The following is a 20,211-nucleotide window of genomic DNA, read 5'->3' on the forward strand; positions in this document are numbered from 1 at the left end:
AGGTCGGTGTGCACTACTAAATAAGTTATTACCTGCTTTCACTGAACTTATTGTAAAGAGAACCTTTCCTTTTTATTGCCTTCTGCAAAGCTGATGATGCAAAAAAATCTCATTTCTTGTTGCACAAGAAAGATGGACACACTTTGTAACAGCAAAGCCAAGCTTCTTCAAAGCTGGCAAACATAATAATAAGGAACAAGTAATCAGTTTATCATGGGATAAACCTTTTACTTGTTCCTTTGCAGCCTACGCATGCTGACGCAGCTACCCACTTGAACATAATAATATTAATATTATTTTATAAAGTGCCTTTAAAAATGGCTCCTCAAAGCACAACAAAACAACAATAAAAGAAAAATACGTGATATACAAATGAAAGAAGGTCGTTGAAGAGGGTAAAGAATAAAGTAGGAGCAAAGGGACACACAGAACCAGTTAAGTAAAAGCCCTTCTAAAGAAGAAGATTTTGAGTCATTATTTGAAACAGCTCAGGGAGGGTGAGGCTCTGATATCTTTTGAGATAGTTTCAAAGCTCGGGGCATAGCAGGAGGAGGTCCTGTCACCCGCAGAGCATACTGTTGAGTCAGAAAAGAGACCACAATTGGGTTACAAAGGCTGTAAGGTGGGGAGTAGGACGACAGAAGTTCAAGCAGATACTGAGGTGAGGCTTGCACTAGACTGGGTCTGGCTTCTGGCTGCAGAATTATAGAAATGCCATAGTTTGTTGAATGTGGATTTGGATACCCCAGCGAGTGTTGACCAGCTTTTCAGCAACAGTTAACGACAACATAGGATGTAGTCTGGTCATATTTCTGAGGTGGAAAAAAGATGGTTTAACAATATGTTTGGCGTGTGGGTAAGACATCAATCCTGGTTCAAATATCACCCCAAGTTCTTCAATTTAGACTTTTTGAAGATCTTTTTGAAGAAAACTTTGAGTCATCCATGCTTTTATGTCAGAGATGCAATTAGAGAGAGCAGAGACAGTCATCAGTGTCAGGTTTGGAATGGACACTTCTAATGTATCTAAAGTAATGGACACTTCAATGTAGATCTGAGTATCATCAACATGGAAATGATAATTTAGGCCATGTGATCTTACTATCTGGCCATGTGGGAACATGTAAATACTGACAAGCAGTTAGTGTTACAAGACGTTTTTTACCTGGAAAATTCACAGAAAATCCATAAGAGTAGGGAATTATTGTGAGTGAAATTGAAAAAATAAACACTTAATCAGATCTTATTTCCTGGAAATGAGTTTGCTATAGGAACCACATATGCAAGGCTAACAAAGCCTAACAATGCTTGAACCGCATTCTGTAACAGAGATAATTGTTTGGATAAGTTGAATCACCTGTTGCTAACCAAGAACAACTTGTAAAATGGAAGAAACTGGTCCTTAATATGTGAAGTTGCTCTTCTCTGTGCAAGATTACTAAACAAGTTTCAATTACTGTACTTCACCAAATTATGTACTGTATGCAGTACCTCTCATACAGCATTAATGGCTAAATCTTCGTTAATGGGTAATACATTAGAAAAGGTATTACTACTCAAATTTGCAAATGAAGCCCAACCTGAAACGGAGGTTCTCACACTTGTCTCAACCAGATCAGTTTTCAAAAGGTCACAGGAAGGACTCCCCACCCCCAGACTCAGCATACAGAAAGAAGTAAATATGGTGTGAATCTGTCATTAATTCTAAGGATATGTAAAACAGAATACTGTCTGGATAGTGTTGCAGTAAACCCTTGATCCAAAAGACCTCCTCCACCCAGTCCTTCTCACAGATACCACAATAAAGTCCTTTGGAATACCACAACACTGAAAATCTTTGTTTTCAGAACTCACCCAGATGTGCACTCTATTCACAATTCCGGGTATTGTCTAGAAATATTTGATTAAAAATCCCATTTCAGATGAAATTTTTAACTGAAACATATTTCAGAAGCCGGGAGACGTGACAACAAACATTGAGAAAAAAAACATGTCACGCAAACATCAAAAAGAATCGCAATGATGGTGCTGCCATCTTGTGACAAAATACATTTGTGGGATGTAAAAATATATCTTACAAAACACTATTGGTTTTAAATTGGATCAAGAAACTTCAAAAATGAAGTGGTTCTTGTTAAAAAGCAGAACCGAATAAAACAACTTCTGTGAACTGAACAATCAAGTCAAGTTAGTACTAGTATTCCTTTTTATAAACGAAAATGTTTTCAGATTTCACAGCCTCTTTTTAAAGACTTCTAAGCTATATAACCAGGATACCAGGTAATATTTTAATCTATCAAGTATGGAATGTTCAACTTAGCCACTCTGTGGCACCGGGTTTCTGAACATATTCACATTGTAGATCCATTAACACTCACCGTACCTAAGTACTACAGAACAATACAGATATTTTGTGCATGTGAGGAAAGTGTACTGGTGTTGTAAACAATAGACATTATTCTCAAGTGAAGATTTTGCATAACTATCATTAAAAGGATATGTTTGGTTTATTTAGCAAAGAATAACTCCTATGGCTTTCAGAGTTAGTTAAAACGTACTGATTTCAACTGTCGATAAACAGGAAGCAGGAATAATTCGAGAGAGGGAGGGAACCAGTACAACTGCCAAAGCTAACTCAGCTGGAACGGCTGTAATTCACGGGGAAAGGGTTGGCATGTTTTGCTGTTGCCAGCAGCAGTGTGATCCCTTGATAACGGGGAAACTCAAAGGTCTCGGAGCATTGGCCTCATTAAAAGAAGCCATGTTTCCACAAAAAGTAGTACCATCCTATATTGACATCAAATGGAACCTGATGACAAGGACTTGAACTTAGAAAAGGTACTCCTTGGAATGCTGCAGTCCCTCTCTCTGGCTATAGTAAGTGTATTTATATAATTCCCATTTCTCAGTTGTTTTAAATGTCTCAAGACATTCCACACATACTAGATGTCTACAGCTGCACTACTGTATGCCTTTTGGGAAAAGCCAGAGGCTTTGGAAAACATAAGGGCAAAGCAGTTCAAATTACCAAGAGCCAAAATGAAAATCAATCCCAAACGTGCACTTTGCAATAAATAATTAAAACAATTGTATACTGTATGTATATGGAGAGCAAAGGGAAAAAAATGTTTCACAGACCGGTGGTGTAACAGATTAGTGAACAAAGGGATAGGCCTACAATACCAAGGTTATTAGTTTAAACTGTTGAGTTGTTCTGCAGAACAAATAACTGCAATTTAAAAAAGAAGTTTGCCAGCATGTCTTTTAAAGGTGGGATGAAACTACTGAGCCCAGGGAAAACATGTATAAACAGTGGAAAAAAATGCAAATTGCACACAATTCCAGTCCCTTACTAGGACCCAAGAGCCGTGGGGCAACAGCACTAAAATGCCACTGTGCCCCCAGTAACATTGGCTATCAAAAGTATTCACCCCCATAGACTTTTTCACATTTTGTTACAATATAGAAACGTAATGTATTTAATTGAGATTCTATGCCATTGGTCAACGCAGAACTATGATGTCAAATTGCAAACACAATTCTAAAGATCCTCCAAGGTTAACTAAATTCTCCTAAATATAAAACAAAATAACTGATTGCACATATTCACCTCCTTTGCTCTGGCACACTTACAGTAAATGGTGCAACCAATGGTCTTTACAAGTCACAGTTAGGTGAATGGAATCCACCTTTGTTCAATTAAGGTGTCTTGCACCAGATCAAGTGAAATACATCTATCGGTAGGAGGTCCCACGTTGATTTGTACAGCTCCCTAAAAAAATATATCATGAAGACAAGAACATTCAAAGAAAAGCACCAACCAGGGTAGGGGTATAAAAAATCTAAGACTAAATATCCCCCAGAGAACAGTAAAGTCCATTATAAAGAAATAGAGGAAATATGTCACAACTGTGAATCTGTGCAGAGTCAGGGAGGCCATCAGGAGGACTATGACAACTCTAAAGGAATTACAATCTTCCAGGGCTGAGATGGAAGAAACCTTATATGACAACAATTGCCTGGGTGCTTCACTTAACTAAGCTTAATGGGAGAGAGGCAAAAGACAGCCATTGTTGAAAAAAAATCTCACATTAAATCTCAACTAAGAGTGGCAAGATCAAATTACAGCGTGTCAGAAAGCGTGTGGGAAAGAAATTCTGAGACCAAGTGGAAGAAGATTTTGTGCCCTGGTGAAACGTTGGTAAATGCTAAGCTTGGCGCAGCAGTGGAGTGGAGTAACATCACATCCTGAGAATCTCATCTATTGTGAAGCATGGTGGTGGCATGGGGATGTCAGGACCTGGAAGATTGATGAAAGTAGAAGGCAAAATAGATGCAGCAAAATACTGAAAAATCCTGGAGGAAAACCTGCTGTAGTCAACAAGAGACTAGGGAGAGGGCTCATCTTGCAGCAGGACAATAACCCAAAACATACAGCCAGAGTGACACTGAAAGGCTTAAAAACAAAAATGTCAGTGTTATGGAGTGGCCCAGTCAAAGACCAGTCCTCAATCCAAATGAGAATCTGTGGCAGGATTTAAAAATTGTTGTTTTCCAATGGTCCCAATCCAACCTGAGGGAGCTTGAGGAATTTTACAAAGAACAATGACAAAGCTAGCAGACACTTAACCAAGAAGATTTACAGCTGTAATTTCGGCCAAAGGTTCTTCCACCAAATATTGACTCAAGGGGGTGAATACTTATGCAATCAGTTACTGTATTTTTTGTTTTCTATTTGTAACTTAGGAAGATATGTAGAGTTTTTGTTTTCACTTTGATACTGTTTTGTGTCAATCAATGGAAAAAATTAAAATACATTATTTAATACAAATTAAATACAATATGATTCCATGTTGTAACACTATAGAATGTGCCTATATCCAAGGGGGGTGAATACTTTTGACAGCTACTGTGTAATGAACTGCAACACCTTCGGCTTGGGATGCTGTAGCAAGCAATTCTTTTTGACAGGTGAGTCTGGTGAAAACAGAACGTGGTTGTAAGGTTCAAAACTATAACTGTCACACCCCACACTCTCCCTCGCAAACGCCGTTCTATTCCTGTCACACCCCACACTCTCCCTCGCAAACGGCGTTGCATTCCCAAACCCACTGTTTCAGAATCTCATTCCTAATTGAACCCATCACATTCCCACATGCACTAGATTCCATAAATTCTCACTCCTGAACCAATTATCCAACCACATCCCTTTCCTTTCAGTATTTAAAGTTCCCTCACACACCAACCCATGTGCATTATTGAGAAGCCTCTGAGAGTGTGAGAGTGTGAGAGTGTGAGAGTGTGAGAGTGTGAGAGTGTGAGAGTGTGAGAGTGTGAGAGTGTGAGAGTGTGAGAGTGTGAGAGTGTGAGAGTGTGAGAGTGTGAGAGTGTGAGAGTGTGAGAGTGTGAGAGTGTGAGAGTGTGAGAGTGTGAGAGTGTGAGAGTGTGAGAGTGTGAGAGTGTGAGAGTGTGAGAGTGTGAGAGTGTGAGAGTGTGAGAGTGTGAGAGTGTGAGAGTGTGAGAGTGACATGGTTATACATTAGGATTCTCCTATTCTACCAGTTGGTTTCCTGACAAAAACAAGAAGAAAAAGTTTTAAGTTCTTTTTTGAGCCCCTAACTACATTTCTACAAAGTCTCTCAGTATATACAGCAGACTGCTGAACTGCTTAGTGACTTCACAATTTGTCTTCTTAATTCTGATGTAGAAACTACAGTTTCTCTTGAAACAATTTCAAAAAGTCTCAGACTTCTCCTTATCTGATTTGTTCCCCCTCTATTTGAAATCATACAGTGAAAGTTCTGCCTCTGTATCCAGAAAACAGATGTTGAGCCAACAACTGGAAGCCATTATTTTTTGTTTTTTAAAACACCTGACCAGCAGACTTCTTTAAACAGGCAAGGTGACTGAGGATTGTAGCTCATTCCCCACAGTTTTCGGGGTAATGTGATTCAGGACATCCATCTTTTCTCAACCTACTATCCTCTTACAATATATGATATACACACAGACATTCATTTTCAGTCCCCACCTGGGCTTTAAATCTATACTTTTCTGTTCAGGAACACAGAAGACTGACACTGCCATCAAGTGGAATTACCATAGGAACAGCAGTTCTGAAAAGTCTGGAATCAAGCACCTAAGGTGGTACATTATAAGTCCATTAACGTTTCATTATGCCAATAGTCAATTGTTACTTTTTCTGTACACTCATTCATGCATATATTAACCCCAATGCATACAAATATTTTATAAAAACCTTTAAAATAAGCAAATGAGTGATTTATTAATGAAAAATTAGAAAATGCAATGCCTCATTTTATAATGCCTAGTTTAATAACATTCATCTGTTTCAAAGAAAAAGGCACATCCTAAAAATGCTAACTTTATAAAATCTCCTCATAATGCATTTAAAAAAACATTGACTAAGCATTCTTTTAGGTTTCTCACCACAACTACAATTAAGCAGGCAAAAAGGTGTTACACAAAAGATCATTGAATAGATTAACAATTCTAGATTAACAATTCTTCATTAACAATGTGCTAATGAAATCAGTATAATTATACTACAAGTCGGTATGTCACATGTGCTGGGTGTGAATGTGTGTTGTTTGGGCTAACCTCTGCCTTATCATCACATACTGTATAATGTTATTCCTCAGTGCTGTTTTTCCCACATCACAGATATTAACTATTCCTGTTCAGTTTGTTAATGGGGACATTTTAGGCAGATACAACTAAATCATTATTAAATAAATAGTTCAGAACCTTCCCCTAGAGACTACACCTTCCCAGAGACTCCTGGTTCTTAAAGACATCTGCTGTACTTTAATGCAACTTATGAAAGCTGCAGTAGCCTCAAGAAAGAAAGTGAAAGCAAAAAAAAATTCAGTTTTAAACAAACAATGCTAAATTCAATTTTTAATTATACTAGGTTCTTACTTTTACCCATCAATTTAATCTATATCATTACATCACATTTCATGGAAATTAAACTAATTTTGTCATTTAATGACATTTTGTCAAATTAGACAGTTTTACTTTCATACTTATAACGGACAACCACTGGATGTAAACAAAACATCTTATAGAGAATGATTACTGATTGATTACTTTTGTGTATTTATTCGATTGCGCTTTTAAAATTAGATTCTCAAACTCCACACTATTTTAAGAAATGATATTTAAACTTTACTTTTCAGTTTCAAATTTGGTACAAACAGACTGTACAAGCAGCAGTACCTTTTTAGTCGGGATCTGAAATCTGTATCAGCTTAGGTCTGCTGTACATAAACATTTCTCTTACCTTAAAATGTATATTCCATGTTCCATTGTCTAGATGTTCAAATAAATCCATTGTAAAAGCATTAAAATAGATTAAAATGTTCTCTCGCAGGTTCCATTCACCAGCCATTCACAATGTTAGCTCTGTCTCTGCTTTCTTTACTTTCACTTTTTATTTCTGCCTAAAACCATACCAGGGGGTGGGAAAAAAGTGTGAGTCAAAAAGAAGCTTACAGTCTTTTTGCAACACTTTGAAATTAACAATTGTGTGGTCCGTGACACACTACACAACCTAAAGTGAATCAATCTCTTTAATTGAAATGTGGTTGTGAATTCTAATGCTTAATGAAGTACTTTCACATAAGAGAATAGGGAACACAGCTTTACAGCCTTATTTCAGAATCAGTGTAACATGAACCAGAGTAAAGTAGAAAAGCATTGAAAACAGAATAGAAAGCATTTTCCTGAAGTTACTTCTTACAGAATAGATTTTTTATTCAATCATCTGTAAGCTTTAAGTTCTTTAATGTCCATTGCAGCCTTTTAACTTACATCATTATCAAATGAACTAGGTTTTATGATGCACTAGTATTTTCTTACATTCAACTTTATCCTTACATTTTTCCATAAAAATCACATCTCCTAGAATAGATTTCCCTGTGTGAAATTTAGCTATCCCAGGGCATTTCTCGATAAAATTGGGGTGTACCCCAGTGTCCTGCCAAATTTCCAGCTGGCCTTTATCAATCATGGCCTCCTAATAATACCCATCTTTGAAATGGCTTCAATTACGAAGTTCTCCTCCCCACTGATAGCTAATGTGTGGTGAGCATTCTGGCACACTCTGGGTACCATCATATTATCCAGGTGGGTGTTGCACATTGGTGGTGATGGAGCAGAGATCTCATGAACTGTAAAGTGCTGTGATTGGAGTGACTGGAGATAAAGCACTATATAAGTGCAAAGAATTATTATTTTTTAATTTGTTTGCAATGGCCATGTGACCACACTGACTGACACTGTCAATGTGGATTCCTCTGGTATCCTAGCTCTTGTTGTTCTGCTCTCAGGGGAATCTGCATGGTCTTTCTTCCACCGATCTTTCACTCTCCTCTCATGACATGTCTTCTCATACATTCTCTTCATGATCATTAATTTCCAGGCACTTGAGCATTCACATTTACTCTGCATCACCCGGCTTCTCATACTTGATCTTTACTCTCCACCTTCAACACCCCACACAGGACATTACTCAATAGATCTTCTCCCCAACTCCACTAACAACCAGTAACTTCTGGCTATCTCAGCTGGTCCTGTTTGGTCAGGGACATCTCTCTTGCAGCCCTGACATAGACACAAAAGGTGTGTAAACAGAGAAATCGACATTCTATCAGTAGTAAAAATCAAGGAATAGCACACGCTGACCTCAGGGTATCTTGATTCCTCTCCTCTCTCAGCTGTGGCAGTATTCTACTCCTCCAGTCAGCCTTAGTTCCTTAGTTCCTCAGCAGCACACTTCGACCCCATTGTGCCCAGCAAATGAACTACCAATCTAGGAATATTAGACATTGTTCCTCTGTCCCCTACACTAATTTTCTGGGCAAAGAATACTTACTTACTTTATTGTCCCAGATGGTAAATTTTCTGTGCAGGCAAGTAAAACACTTAACACATTGCATAATATATTTAACACAACATGAACCCATTAACAAATAAGAGACATATTTGTATACAATAGGTACCACTCTAGCAATTTTAAAGCATTCACTATATAATCCATCTGTCTAGCGCCTGTGACAGTCCTAAAACATTACTACAGTGCAAGCCTTTACTAATGAAGAACTCTCTTCTAGAGTTCACACTCTACATCCTTCGAGGCTGAATGTTCAACAGAGACTTAAACCCTGTTAAACCCTGTTCTTATTAATTAGCCAGAGCAACAGCTAATTATGTTGAATTCCAACACAATTCCTTTCCTGACAGCCCCATTCCATCATTTGGAGTTTCACTGTCATTTCGACCAGCTGTGCCTCGTTCCACTGGGTTTTTTCCATTAACATTGCTCTCTCTCTAAGACCCATCTCACAACCTCGGAGGCCAGTTCAATCTGGGAGGCAATTTAATAAATACCTGAATTAAATATTAAATACATGTAAAGTCACTGAGTTTTGATTGTTGAGAAAATTGTCTGTCTCAAAGTTTGTCTCAGGTCTTCATTTTTTCTTTTTTATCTTGTTTTTAGGCATGCTTAAACATCAAACATGACACTAAGAGAGCATGTAACTCTCCTTACACAGAAAGACAGGATTTTCTTTTAAGAGTGATATAGTTCATCAGGGATGGTTCATACTGTATATGCTTCAATATATTGCTTTAAGCATAGAGTGGAGAAATGGTTTTTGTTTGGTGGAATGCTAAAAACTTATTACAAATGGCTATGTAAGAGAATAAGCAACAATAAAAATGAGGTGTAAGATATATCCCAAGATACTGAATGCTTATGTGGGTGTTTTGTCATTTTAACTTCTGCTTGTAACTGCTGTATGACAGATGCTGTACACTTGAGAAATTCCCCTTCAGCTGTATTATTGTTTTGCTTGAAAATTCCCTGTAACTCCCTCTTTGTTAGGAAGGTTTTCTTTCAAAGCTTTCTTGCTGAAACCTAAATTGAAAGCACATCTTTTATTTTTGTCTGTACCAAAATGTTTTTTCTTACTTATCATTTCTCAGTCTGATCAGTTTTATTTTTTTTCCCAAAGAAAAATATCTTGCTTGGATATTTTAATTTATTTTACACATCAGTGACAGCATATTGATGGTTTCCCAAGAAGTTTACACAGGCTGTCTCTAGCCATCAGGTTACATGAAAAACAAACCACCACCCCCATTCTGTAATTACAGAGGCAGGCCACACAGGTCTAATTATTCATTTATTTAAATATTCATAATATTTCTATCCATAATATGAGAATATAGAGACATATGATGTAAATATGCAAACAGGGAAACTGAGGGGTGCTTTACAATTGCTAGAGTGGTACCTATTGTATACTTACAGTACATACACAGAACAATAGGGCGCCTAGGTTATTTTGAAGAATCAATTTGTCATATTCTCATTGATCGTGTAAATTATTCTGGGTGATATTTCATAATGGTATTACCACAAATAATGTTTCTTGCTTTTGAAAGATGACCATTTTTTCATTCTAATACACACTCAAAACACATCTTTTTTTAACATAAAAATCCCAGTTACAGTATGTCAGGCATTTATTTAATAAAATATTAGTGTAAAATTGCTGAACAAATATTGAAGCCATTTTTAAACCCACAATTAAAGAAGGCATTCTATTGAGCTATCTTATTCCTTCAGAAAATTATTTTTGTTTCTGCTTGCTAACTATCTCTCCTGTCTTTCCAATGCTGTAATTATGCTGGAATATTGTGTAGATGGATCCACAATATCCAGTCTTGAGCTCTTTGGCCTGTGATTTTGGTCATCCTAATGCCACACCTGGGTTAGGGGCAATGTTTCTTCTTAGAAAGTAGACTTCTGTTTGTGAAGAGGAGACTGCATTACAGTTTGTCTTCCTTGCAAATGACAGTAATGTTGATTTCAGCCTCGGTTAGATTCTTAAGGTTACCAGAGTGTGTTTTATTCTTAGCTTTCATTCTGTGAACAGAGAAAAAAACAGATTTAATAAAGATAAATGTTCGAACAAACAGGCAAGGACTTGTTTGCTTAAGCTCAACTGCAGATGTAAACATGAAGAGGCCTCACCCTCTGAGCCTTTGCATCTGGTCGATGGTCTCGGGGAGGGGCATATTAAAACTTTCAGGCAAAGCAAAGGACAGCAGTCCGGAAAAAATGGCTAGACTGCCAATAAGAATGTAAGGCAAAAACTTGTCGTAGTTGCCTGTCAAAACAAAAGTGGACAGAATTGCTGTACAACATGAGTAGAAAATGAACAAAAACATAAAAATGTTGAAGGTTGCCGTTATTAACTTATGTCCAGGACCTTAGCCTCTACTTAAATAACTTGTTGCACTACGCTGCAGGGGGGGAGGCGCATTCAGTGTGGCATCACGTTACTTTAGTAGCCACTGATCAAGGGCGAGCCACAGCTGTGAGGGCTCTTTAAAGACATACTGAACACTTCCCCGGAGGGAGGAGCAGGAATATTCCAGCGACAGTCCAGGAGGGGGGCTGGGACCGAGCTTAAGGCCATTGTCTTTTCTTTTCAGCCTGTCTGTTTTGCAAGTTCACCGGGACAGGGTGACCTTTTTCCACAAGTTGAGTTTTATTTTAGACTTGGCGCTCCTTAAATAGGGGGAAGTCCAGTCTGGTCCCAGCCGCCAAGCAGGTTCTTTTTCCCAGGATCCCGTTAGACAGGGAAAATCCAGCCTGGTGCCACTTTATACAGTGATAAGTTTTTTCTATTTGATTTGTTTTTCTGTTTTCTGCTAATCTCACACTGGCTCCTCCCACTCCTACACTGCTACAAACTGTATATAAAAAGTGCATTGCTGGAGCACATGAACCAAGGATCACCAACTGGGAGGCCTGTATGAAGCTGCTTTTTGCTTTTTGATGTCTCATCACCAGTTTGTTTGGTCTTCCCTGAATGCTGAGACAGAGGCTTGCAACTTGTCTTACCCAGGTAGATAACATAGGGAGAGATAATGTTGCCAATTCGAGCTGCCATGGAGCAGGTTCCCATTGATATGTTCCTCACGACGGTGGGGTACAGCTCGGCAGTGAAGGCGTAAACCACACAGAAAGCAGACGTGATGCCAAATTTTCCCACCATTTCCAGAGAAATCGCCAGGGCATGTAGATCTAATTGTAAGAAGCAGGACCGTCACCATGATGAGTTATTTGAATTTAAATAAAAGATTGCAGTGAAAGTATAGTTGAAATTATACAGATCTTACAGCTATGGGAAACTTGTGAGAAGGTAGCACAAATGCAGTGTTGTACAAAGTAATTTTTCTCAAGTTATTAACATTCAAAGAGTCAGCAAACTACAATTTCTTTCATCTTTGATATAGCAAAATTAAAAAAAAAGTTATTGTTCTTTGGTAGTATTTGTGCAATATTTTGGTCATATTGTGTGTATGAACCAAAGATTCAGTACAAGCTCTCTCAAGGTAATTTCCTCCAGGTTTCCTATGTGGTACGTCTTACCTGCAGGAACCATTTGGATGAAGAGAGTAACAGCTCCCCCAAGAAAGAGAGTGGAAGATTGGCAGTAGCGCCTGGGGACATATTTCAGCAGTAGCAGGGCTGCGATGTATGCGGGCACTTCCACAATGCCAGAGAGAAAACAGTTGAGGTAGGGATTCCCGTGCAAGTTGGCAGTGTTCAAAGTCAGCGCATAGTAAGCCATGGTTATTATTATCCTTCAGGCAAAGTAAGAACATAAAAAATAAGAAGACTGAAAACCAGAAGTGGTCATGTGACTTACTTGCAACTACTTGCACATTTGGCAGGTTTGTAGCTAAGTGGATCTAAAATTTAATGTACCATTTTCTTGAAAGAGCTCAAAATCTGCACTTCAGCAACCTAGCTGGGAAGTCTGTTCGAAACAATTACAACTCTTTGAATGGGAAACAGATGAATACAGAGAAGGCAGTAGTGAATAACAAGGTATAACATGAATGTCCATTCATCTATCTATTTTCTAACCGTTTTATCTTCTTCTGGGTTGCGGGGGAGCTGGAGCCTATCCCGGCAAGCAATGGCTGAAACACCTGGTACACCCTGGACAGGATGCCTGTCCATCGCAGGACACAGACACAGACACACTCCCAAGCACACCACAGACAATCTTCACAGAAGCCAATTAGCCTACTGTCACGCCCTCTGCAGCCAGAGGGCGCTCCTACTCTGTCCTGTCCCTGTGTGCTTTGCTGTCCTTCTCTCTGAGGCTATATATTTCCAGGTCACTCATTCCCCTTGGCTCAGCATTGACGTTTGGATGTCCTGAGACCCCCCTAGTACCTTGTCACCCCACGTCCGCTGCCTGAGGGCACTGGTTTCTATTCGACTCCTGAACTGCTGAGCCCGGGCTAATCCCCTGTTCCGCCGCTATGCATATGGGTCTTTTTCCGCTATCCTGCCTCTCCACGGTTTGTCCCTTCCAACATCCATGACACCTACCAGTATGTCTTTAGACTGTGGAAAGAACCCGGAGCAGCCAGAGGAATCCCATGTGAACAAGAGGAGAACATACAAGCTCCACACAGATAGGACCGCAGGTCCAGACTTGAACCCAGGGACCTCAGCATTGTGAGGCAGCAACAATAACTGCTGCACCTCCATGCCACCAATAACAATAGACAAATACTATTAATAACTAATGTTATTTGATTATGGTCAAATTGCCCAGTGTCATAAATTTAGCCATTTGTATTTTAAGTTCTGCTAGAAATGTTTTCAATCCAGACTAAGTAAATTATTTTACATTAAAGTTACATAAAATAATTGATCTGATGAAGTAATTGCGAATGAAAAACTTAAACTAACAATACAACACTGTCACTGGAGTGCATGTCTGTGAAAGATGCCAGTTGGTGAGCACTGACAGCTCCATTTCAAAAGGATTAATCACACCAACTAGACCAACAATGTTTCCTTCCTGAATACATACCACTGTATGTATCAGTATTTTAATAAATTTGAGGGGTTATCTGACACCTACTGACTTACACCACTGAAGTCCTTGTGGAAATAGCATATTTGTCACCAAGATCATTTTCACATGAATGCATTATAACCTGGAACACAGGATAACTTTCTCCACTTGGCTTTTTTGTGATTTCTGTTGATACAAATGACACTCACCACAAAAGTGCAGATATAATGGTGATTAAGAGAATATTGCAGCTCCTTAAAATGTCTAGAATGGTGTGTGTATGCTCTTTTTTAGCAACTGCATGTTCTACCTAGAAAAAAATAATAATCAGAAGAACAAATATATTAAAATAGTACTGCAGTACAAATTTGTCCTTATTATAATGGAATAAACAAACTGTTTTATCACAGTAAAGTGGTGATAAAAACTGGACTGTCCAGAAAATGTCCAGGAAATTACAGTTCCTCTCACTTTAAATGGTTTCTTATCAAAGATCTTGTTTGAATGTTTGTTGAGCTGCCTGCAAGGCATTCATGCTATTTCCTTTGGAAATCCCTCACTTTGTTTTAAGGCACAGACCTCCCAAGACAAAAATATCCTGAAAGATGTGTCACATAAGCACAATCAATGGAGGATTTGGAAAAGAAAAGAACTACTGGAAAATTGTGTGTCCTTAAAAGACCTGAACTGCACATTCCTGTGAAATGAGGTCTTGTTTGTCTTTTTGCAAGGCCTGAAGGCTTCATTCACATGACCTGATGATAGTAAGTAATACACTAACACACTGTGGAGCTGAATACAAGATGCAGTGATGGGGTTTATTTAGCTATTCAATAACACATATAATTTGTATTAAATTATTTAAATCCTGCTTCTTTTGCCAAAGCAAACAGAGAAAGAGCTATGGCTAATCTAGGACATGATGAATTGTTTATTCTCTTATTGCAGTTAAAAGAATCAAATACTTGATAGTGCAAGACACACACAGCTACAATTACCTCTGTGGGGCTGAATATGATGTCAGGGGGGGTGATTCTGTTCTTTTTGGCTGCTTCTCTCAGTATGGCCTCCGCCTCCTCCACTCTGCCCTGAGACAACAACCACCGTGGAGACTCAGGAATGAACCTGTGTCACACACTCATGTTAGAACACAGACTAGGATAGCAAGGATGAGACTATATGATATATAACTTCACACTACTTGTTATCCTGCATTATGGTATCACACTAAAGGCCTAGAAGGAAGGCTCCCTAAAGATGGTAAATAAACACCGGAAGCAGAAAGTGAGGAAGGATTGGATGAGTAAAGGTTGTTGCCATTTTTCCAACTTTATTCAGGAATTTATTCAAATTTAGATTTTTTATGTGTAGATTTTTTTAGAATTAGATATTAAAAATACAACTTTATTTTAAAAAAAAACCTATTTAGTTTATTTCAATATTGATTTGAAAGCTGAAGACTGTGTCGTAGCACCAGTAGACCATCAGGGAATTTATGAATTATTATGACATGAGTACTGAAAACAATTCACCCATCCATCCTTTACCCACAATTGTTTCATCTTAAGTAGAGTGGGGGCAGGATTAGAAAAGTGTATCATTTATTTAAAGGAGAGATTTATCTTAGACTCTCTAAGTGGGCTAAACTTCAATCCCTCAAAAAGGTAAATGTCCAGTAAAGTGACTCCCCTCTATTTTCTGCCTCTATTGTCTCTTCACACTCACCACCACAGTGGGACATAGAGGATTCCAGAGGCAGCCATGGTCACCAGCAGAGCCCTCCAGCCCCGCAGAAAGTATGCTGCCACAGGCATCAGCATGTACCCAACGGCTGAGCCAAAAAAGACCCCCAGGGAGCAAAATACAACACGAATGGACTTGCTCAAAATTTCTGATCCTGTCAGAGTACAAAAGAAAATCATGGACAGGGCAGGCCAATTTTCAATTTTCATAGCAAGAGTCAATAAAATGAGTAAAAAAATGCCCATTCTTTCAATAATTTTGGCCATTGGCCTGTACAGTATGTTGTGGTTATTTGAAAATTACATTAGACATTAGACTTCAATTTATTGCATTGTTAAAATACTGTATATTGCCTACCAAAGCCAAGTAAAGATTCACTGACTGAAGTTGCATCGATATAAAGATTTACTATGAAATAATCTAATCTCTTTGTCGCAGAATGTATAATACTGTATATAACTGTAAAATATAGAAATATTCCCAAAATCTATATTTCATGTGGTCTTGTGTAGGTTTACCTAGTACAAATGCAACCACATAGTTGGAGAAACCACCAAAGCCTACAAAGAAATACATCACGCAGAACACCTCCCAGCTGGGTGAGAAAATCTGGATAAAGGTGAAAAACGTCTGAATCGCCATCATTCCAAAAAGAACCGGCTTCCTCCCAAACCTGCAAATAAAAATAAAATAGGAAAACAGAAAAAAGTAGGAACTAATAATTCAAGTTGGGTGGCTTGCATGTTCCTGTGGCAGTGTTACAATGTGTTACAGTGTTACATATACAGTAAACACATGAAAAGGCTGTAAATAAGAGTAATTTCATAGCTACAGTACAGTTCACAAACACCAAAGAGTGTTACATTTATACAATGTGACCAATGTTTGCACCTGTAATGGCAATGTCCAGGTGCAATGGAAAAATACCAAAACTTTATTTCATAGTGCAGCTGAGGTAAAATAACTTTAAGTTATTTTTATCTTGGTCACTGGAAGATGAATTGAAATACACTTCAGAGAGACTGAGGAGATAGCTCATACAGGATACTGTATGAGGATGAACCTTCAAAGACTGCAGTTAGTTTGAAAATTAAGATTCTGTTTCGAAGCAGACTTAGACTATGCTATACTATCGATGTACACTATGGGTCTTTATACTGTACATGCAAAACAGTTCAGTAGGATCTGTGCTCATAAATACTGTATACAGTACCTGTCAGACAGTTGTCCAGAGACAAAGGTTCCAACCAACACACCCAGGAATAATACTGATGATGTCAAAGGTACCTTCCACTCATTTTCACAAACAATGTCCCACTGTAACATATAAATGTATTACCGCACAGATCTTTTTTCTATTTGCATTTGTATTCGACAGAACAAAGTAAAATAGCAGTGCGTTACCAAAACCAATTTATTAAATAGCACAACAGCATGTTTATTACTCTGTGAATTTTATCATGTTTAGTTAATGTCTTGTCCTATTAAGACAAACAACTTGCTAAAACAAAGTTTACATTTTCTCAACTACAGCTACTGCCATAAAACAATTTTGAGTGTATACAAGTGTTTGCTCTAACCCATCACTTTCTAACTGTTGTCAATGATTGGCTGAGTCATCAGTTATTCATTGCCTGAAATGAAGACGAGCCAAAGGTTAATGCATTTAAAACTCTTTCAACAATAAAAGACTTCAAAGGACATTTATAGTTTTTTCAGTAAAATACTTATTTTTATTATATTTTTGTCTTTATCACAATCTTAATTTATAGCTTACCTTACAGTTATAAATTGCAAGTACATAGAGAAAAATGCCATAAAAATAGAACTGTGTTATAAAGGTGAAAGCCCAGTGATCTTCCGAACAATAATAGTGTTACATAGTGCACCTGCTTGTGGAGTTTGTAACAAAAGTTTGGGACGGATGAGAACAGTGAAGGTCTCCTTCACCTCTGCTACGCTAACTCATAATTCTCCTTGTATCCACTTCCTGAAAAACGATAAATACCATAATACTGTAGTTCCTCTCTTCCTCACATTTCTCTTTCTGCATCTCTCCTCCACCCCATCTCCACATTTGCAGATCACCCTTAGTTCCTCATCCTACAGTCTGGTGGGTTCAGCCAAAATACAGTATCTTACACAGAACCCCACTCCTCAATAAACATTCCTAAATTCATTTTCTTCTTGGGTGATTTTATTTATTGGGAATGGTTGTTTAAAATTAATATCCAAGTTAATATGTCCTTAAAAGGTTCTATTTTAACACTAACCATTATGCCATTGCATTTGTAATTAATAATGTAAATGTAATTTACAGCAAATTAATTCATTTACTGCTGCTTCATCAATAAATGAACTCATAGACAGTTCTACCAAAAAATCTAGAAGAAAGACTAATGCTGTAAATGAAGAAATATGGACAATCTACCTATTGCAAGGAGCTCTGCAAAAAATGTTTTATGATACAGGACAAAATAAAAAACAAAAAATAAAAAACACAATCCAGTCAATGATTCTGATAATGATTAATATAGACATAATATAAGACATTCTTTCAAGCATTACAAAAAGAATAATTAACAGACCATAGGTCTTCATTCTTAACAACAGTCTAAAGGTTATACTTTATACAGTACATACAACATCTCTGTTGCTTAGTTTGTACTGTTTGTTCACATTGCTGATGGTAAATGTATCCTTATCAAAAGTTTTGATTCTTTTTTATGCTGAATAGTCTAGTACCAGGAATGCACTGTACTTATTAGGTAACACTAATGGCCATTGTTAAACATTAAAGTCAGTATTTTCTGAGCATTAAAAGGGCTTTTTAAAAACATTTTGGCAAATAAAACTGCAAATATACACACTTAAAGATGCAGACACTGCTGACTGAAAACTGCCATTCTTGTCTGAAAACAGCAACAGAGAATGCATTATCAGAATTGACACTTACCTCTGTTATAATAGTGGACTCGTATGTCTCATTGCTGTATTTCCAACCGTCCTTACAGCTCTCCTGTTCTATGTCACTTACATTTACTTCAAAGCCTGGTGTATAGTTTAAATCAGAAAAATTTTTGATCTCCTCCAGTCTGTATCTTGTACACTTACTGTGTTGCTGTTTTCCATCCACATTCACTATAGGGATGGCCACATTTTTCCACACTTCACTTATATTGGCCTCTTCAGGTATCAAACATTCATGGGGTGGGCTGTCACCCACAAAGACAATGTAAAGACCAGTAAATCCATTAGGAAGAATGCTGGCAGCCAGAGAAAAGAAAACCATCTGTTGGAAAGGCCCCCATACTCCGAGGAAAGATGTAATTTCATCATAATCTCTCATCCTTTGTATTCCAGGCATTCTCACTTCGTCCTTAGTAAATGAAAAGGCTGAGACTAACTAGCAGTCTAATTAAACAAGTTCTACTTTCTGTCATTGTTGCATCTGTCAGATTCTTTAGAAGCAAAGTCTTACTCTTTGCACTAAGCGCCATATTTGAAGCTCTAAAGTTAATTTTTTACACTCTCCCAAGTTGTTTTTTTTTTAATGCAGAAATGTGATTGCAAATCAAATAACCTTTTTATTGCTCTAGACATGGTAAAAAATGTTATAGGCCATATTTTGTAATCGCTTATCTGGTGTGAGAGGGAGGATGATGATTAATTTGTTTTAATAGCTCCTAAAAAAGGACTACAGGCCCATCTGCACTGAGCAAATGTTGCAGGTCTTTGCAGGTTTTCCCTCAACTTATAACCATTTTTCCGGGTACTTCTGAAACCACCCGCATAACACCAGGATTTGGCACAATGTGAAAAAAAGCTTGAAGACTGGCAAATTTGCAGCCTGTGAAAAGCAGAGTCTCTTCTCCATGTCATCATGGGTAAGAGATCACAGAAACAGTCAACACTTTGTGTCTACCAATTTTTTACCTTAGTAAACTGAATTTATCTTTTTATTAAACCAAACAGCTCAAAGAATCAATTTTTGGGACTTTTAACTTCAAAACATATTACAATTTTTTTTTATTTGCACAATTGTGTCAAAGGATTTGATAGTCTGAGTAACAAGACGTGTTTCATAATTAGAAACAGGTCAGTGTGCACTTTTTCTTTCTTTACTGTTGCCACTAAATTTATTACCTACACATGACCAAATGTAGTATTTTAGAAGACCACTTAATACAGTATGTTGATTTAAATATATTTTAAAAATACACCAGAAAACCATAATGTTCTGTGTTCAAGACCTGGATTACTTCTAGACATATAGCTTTATGTACTGTATGTATAAATGTATTATGTCCTTCATGAAGTAGCTTGTAAATTATTGACTCAACTTGTAAACTACTAACTTTAGAAGATAATTGTTTACATTTGTTAAGTGTTAAGCATTGATAGAAGATAAACTGAATATTTTTACAGGTCACCAGTGACCAGGATTCTCTAAGTGGCAAAGAACAATTCATAGATTGCTGGGGCACATTAAGGATTAGATGGCCAGGGTTGTCTAGGCTGTGAGTAAAAAAGTAACTCTTGC

At 37.6% G+C, this 20,211-nt stretch overlaps 1 protein-coding gene across 1 annotated transcript in view; it reads right to left on the reverse strand.

Moving 5' to 3' along the window:
- LOC102695143 (uncharacterized) overlaps positions 1–20,211 on the reverse strand; it is a 94,054-nt gene that overhangs the window by 50,004 nt on the left and 23,839 nt on the right. The window contains exons 10-19 of the mRNA XM_006631791.3: positions 18,625–19,074; positions 16,882–16,985; positions 16,187–16,341; positions 15,651–15,822; positions 14,924–15,050; positions 14,135–14,235; positions 12,476–12,690; positions 11,945–12,127; positions 11,069–11,204; positions 7,307–10,960 (exon numbers count right to left, since the gene is read on the reverse strand). Coding sequence (XP_006631854.3) covers positions 10,864–10,960; positions 11,069–11,204; positions 11,945–12,127; positions 12,476–12,690; positions 14,135–14,235; positions 14,924–15,050; positions 15,651–15,822; positions 16,187–16,341; positions 16,882–16,985; positions 18,625–19,074 — 1,740 coding nt within the window. The 3' untranslated portion in view covers positions 7,307–10,863. The remainder of the gene's footprint in view (positions 1–7,306; positions 10,961–11,068; positions 11,205–11,944; positions 12,128–12,475; positions 12,691–14,134; positions 14,236–14,923; positions 15,051–15,650; positions 15,823–16,186; positions 16,342–16,881; positions 16,986–18,624; positions 19,075–20,211) is intronic.

Source organism: Lepisosteus oculatus, chromosome 11 (assembly GCF_040954835.1).
Source record: "Lepisosteus oculatus isolate fLepOcu1 chromosome 11, fLepOcu1.hap2, whole genome shotgun sequence".
NCBI classification, from domain to species: Eukaryota; Metazoa; Chordata; class Actinopteri; order Semionotiformes; family Lepisosteidae; genus Lepisosteus; species Lepisosteus oculatus.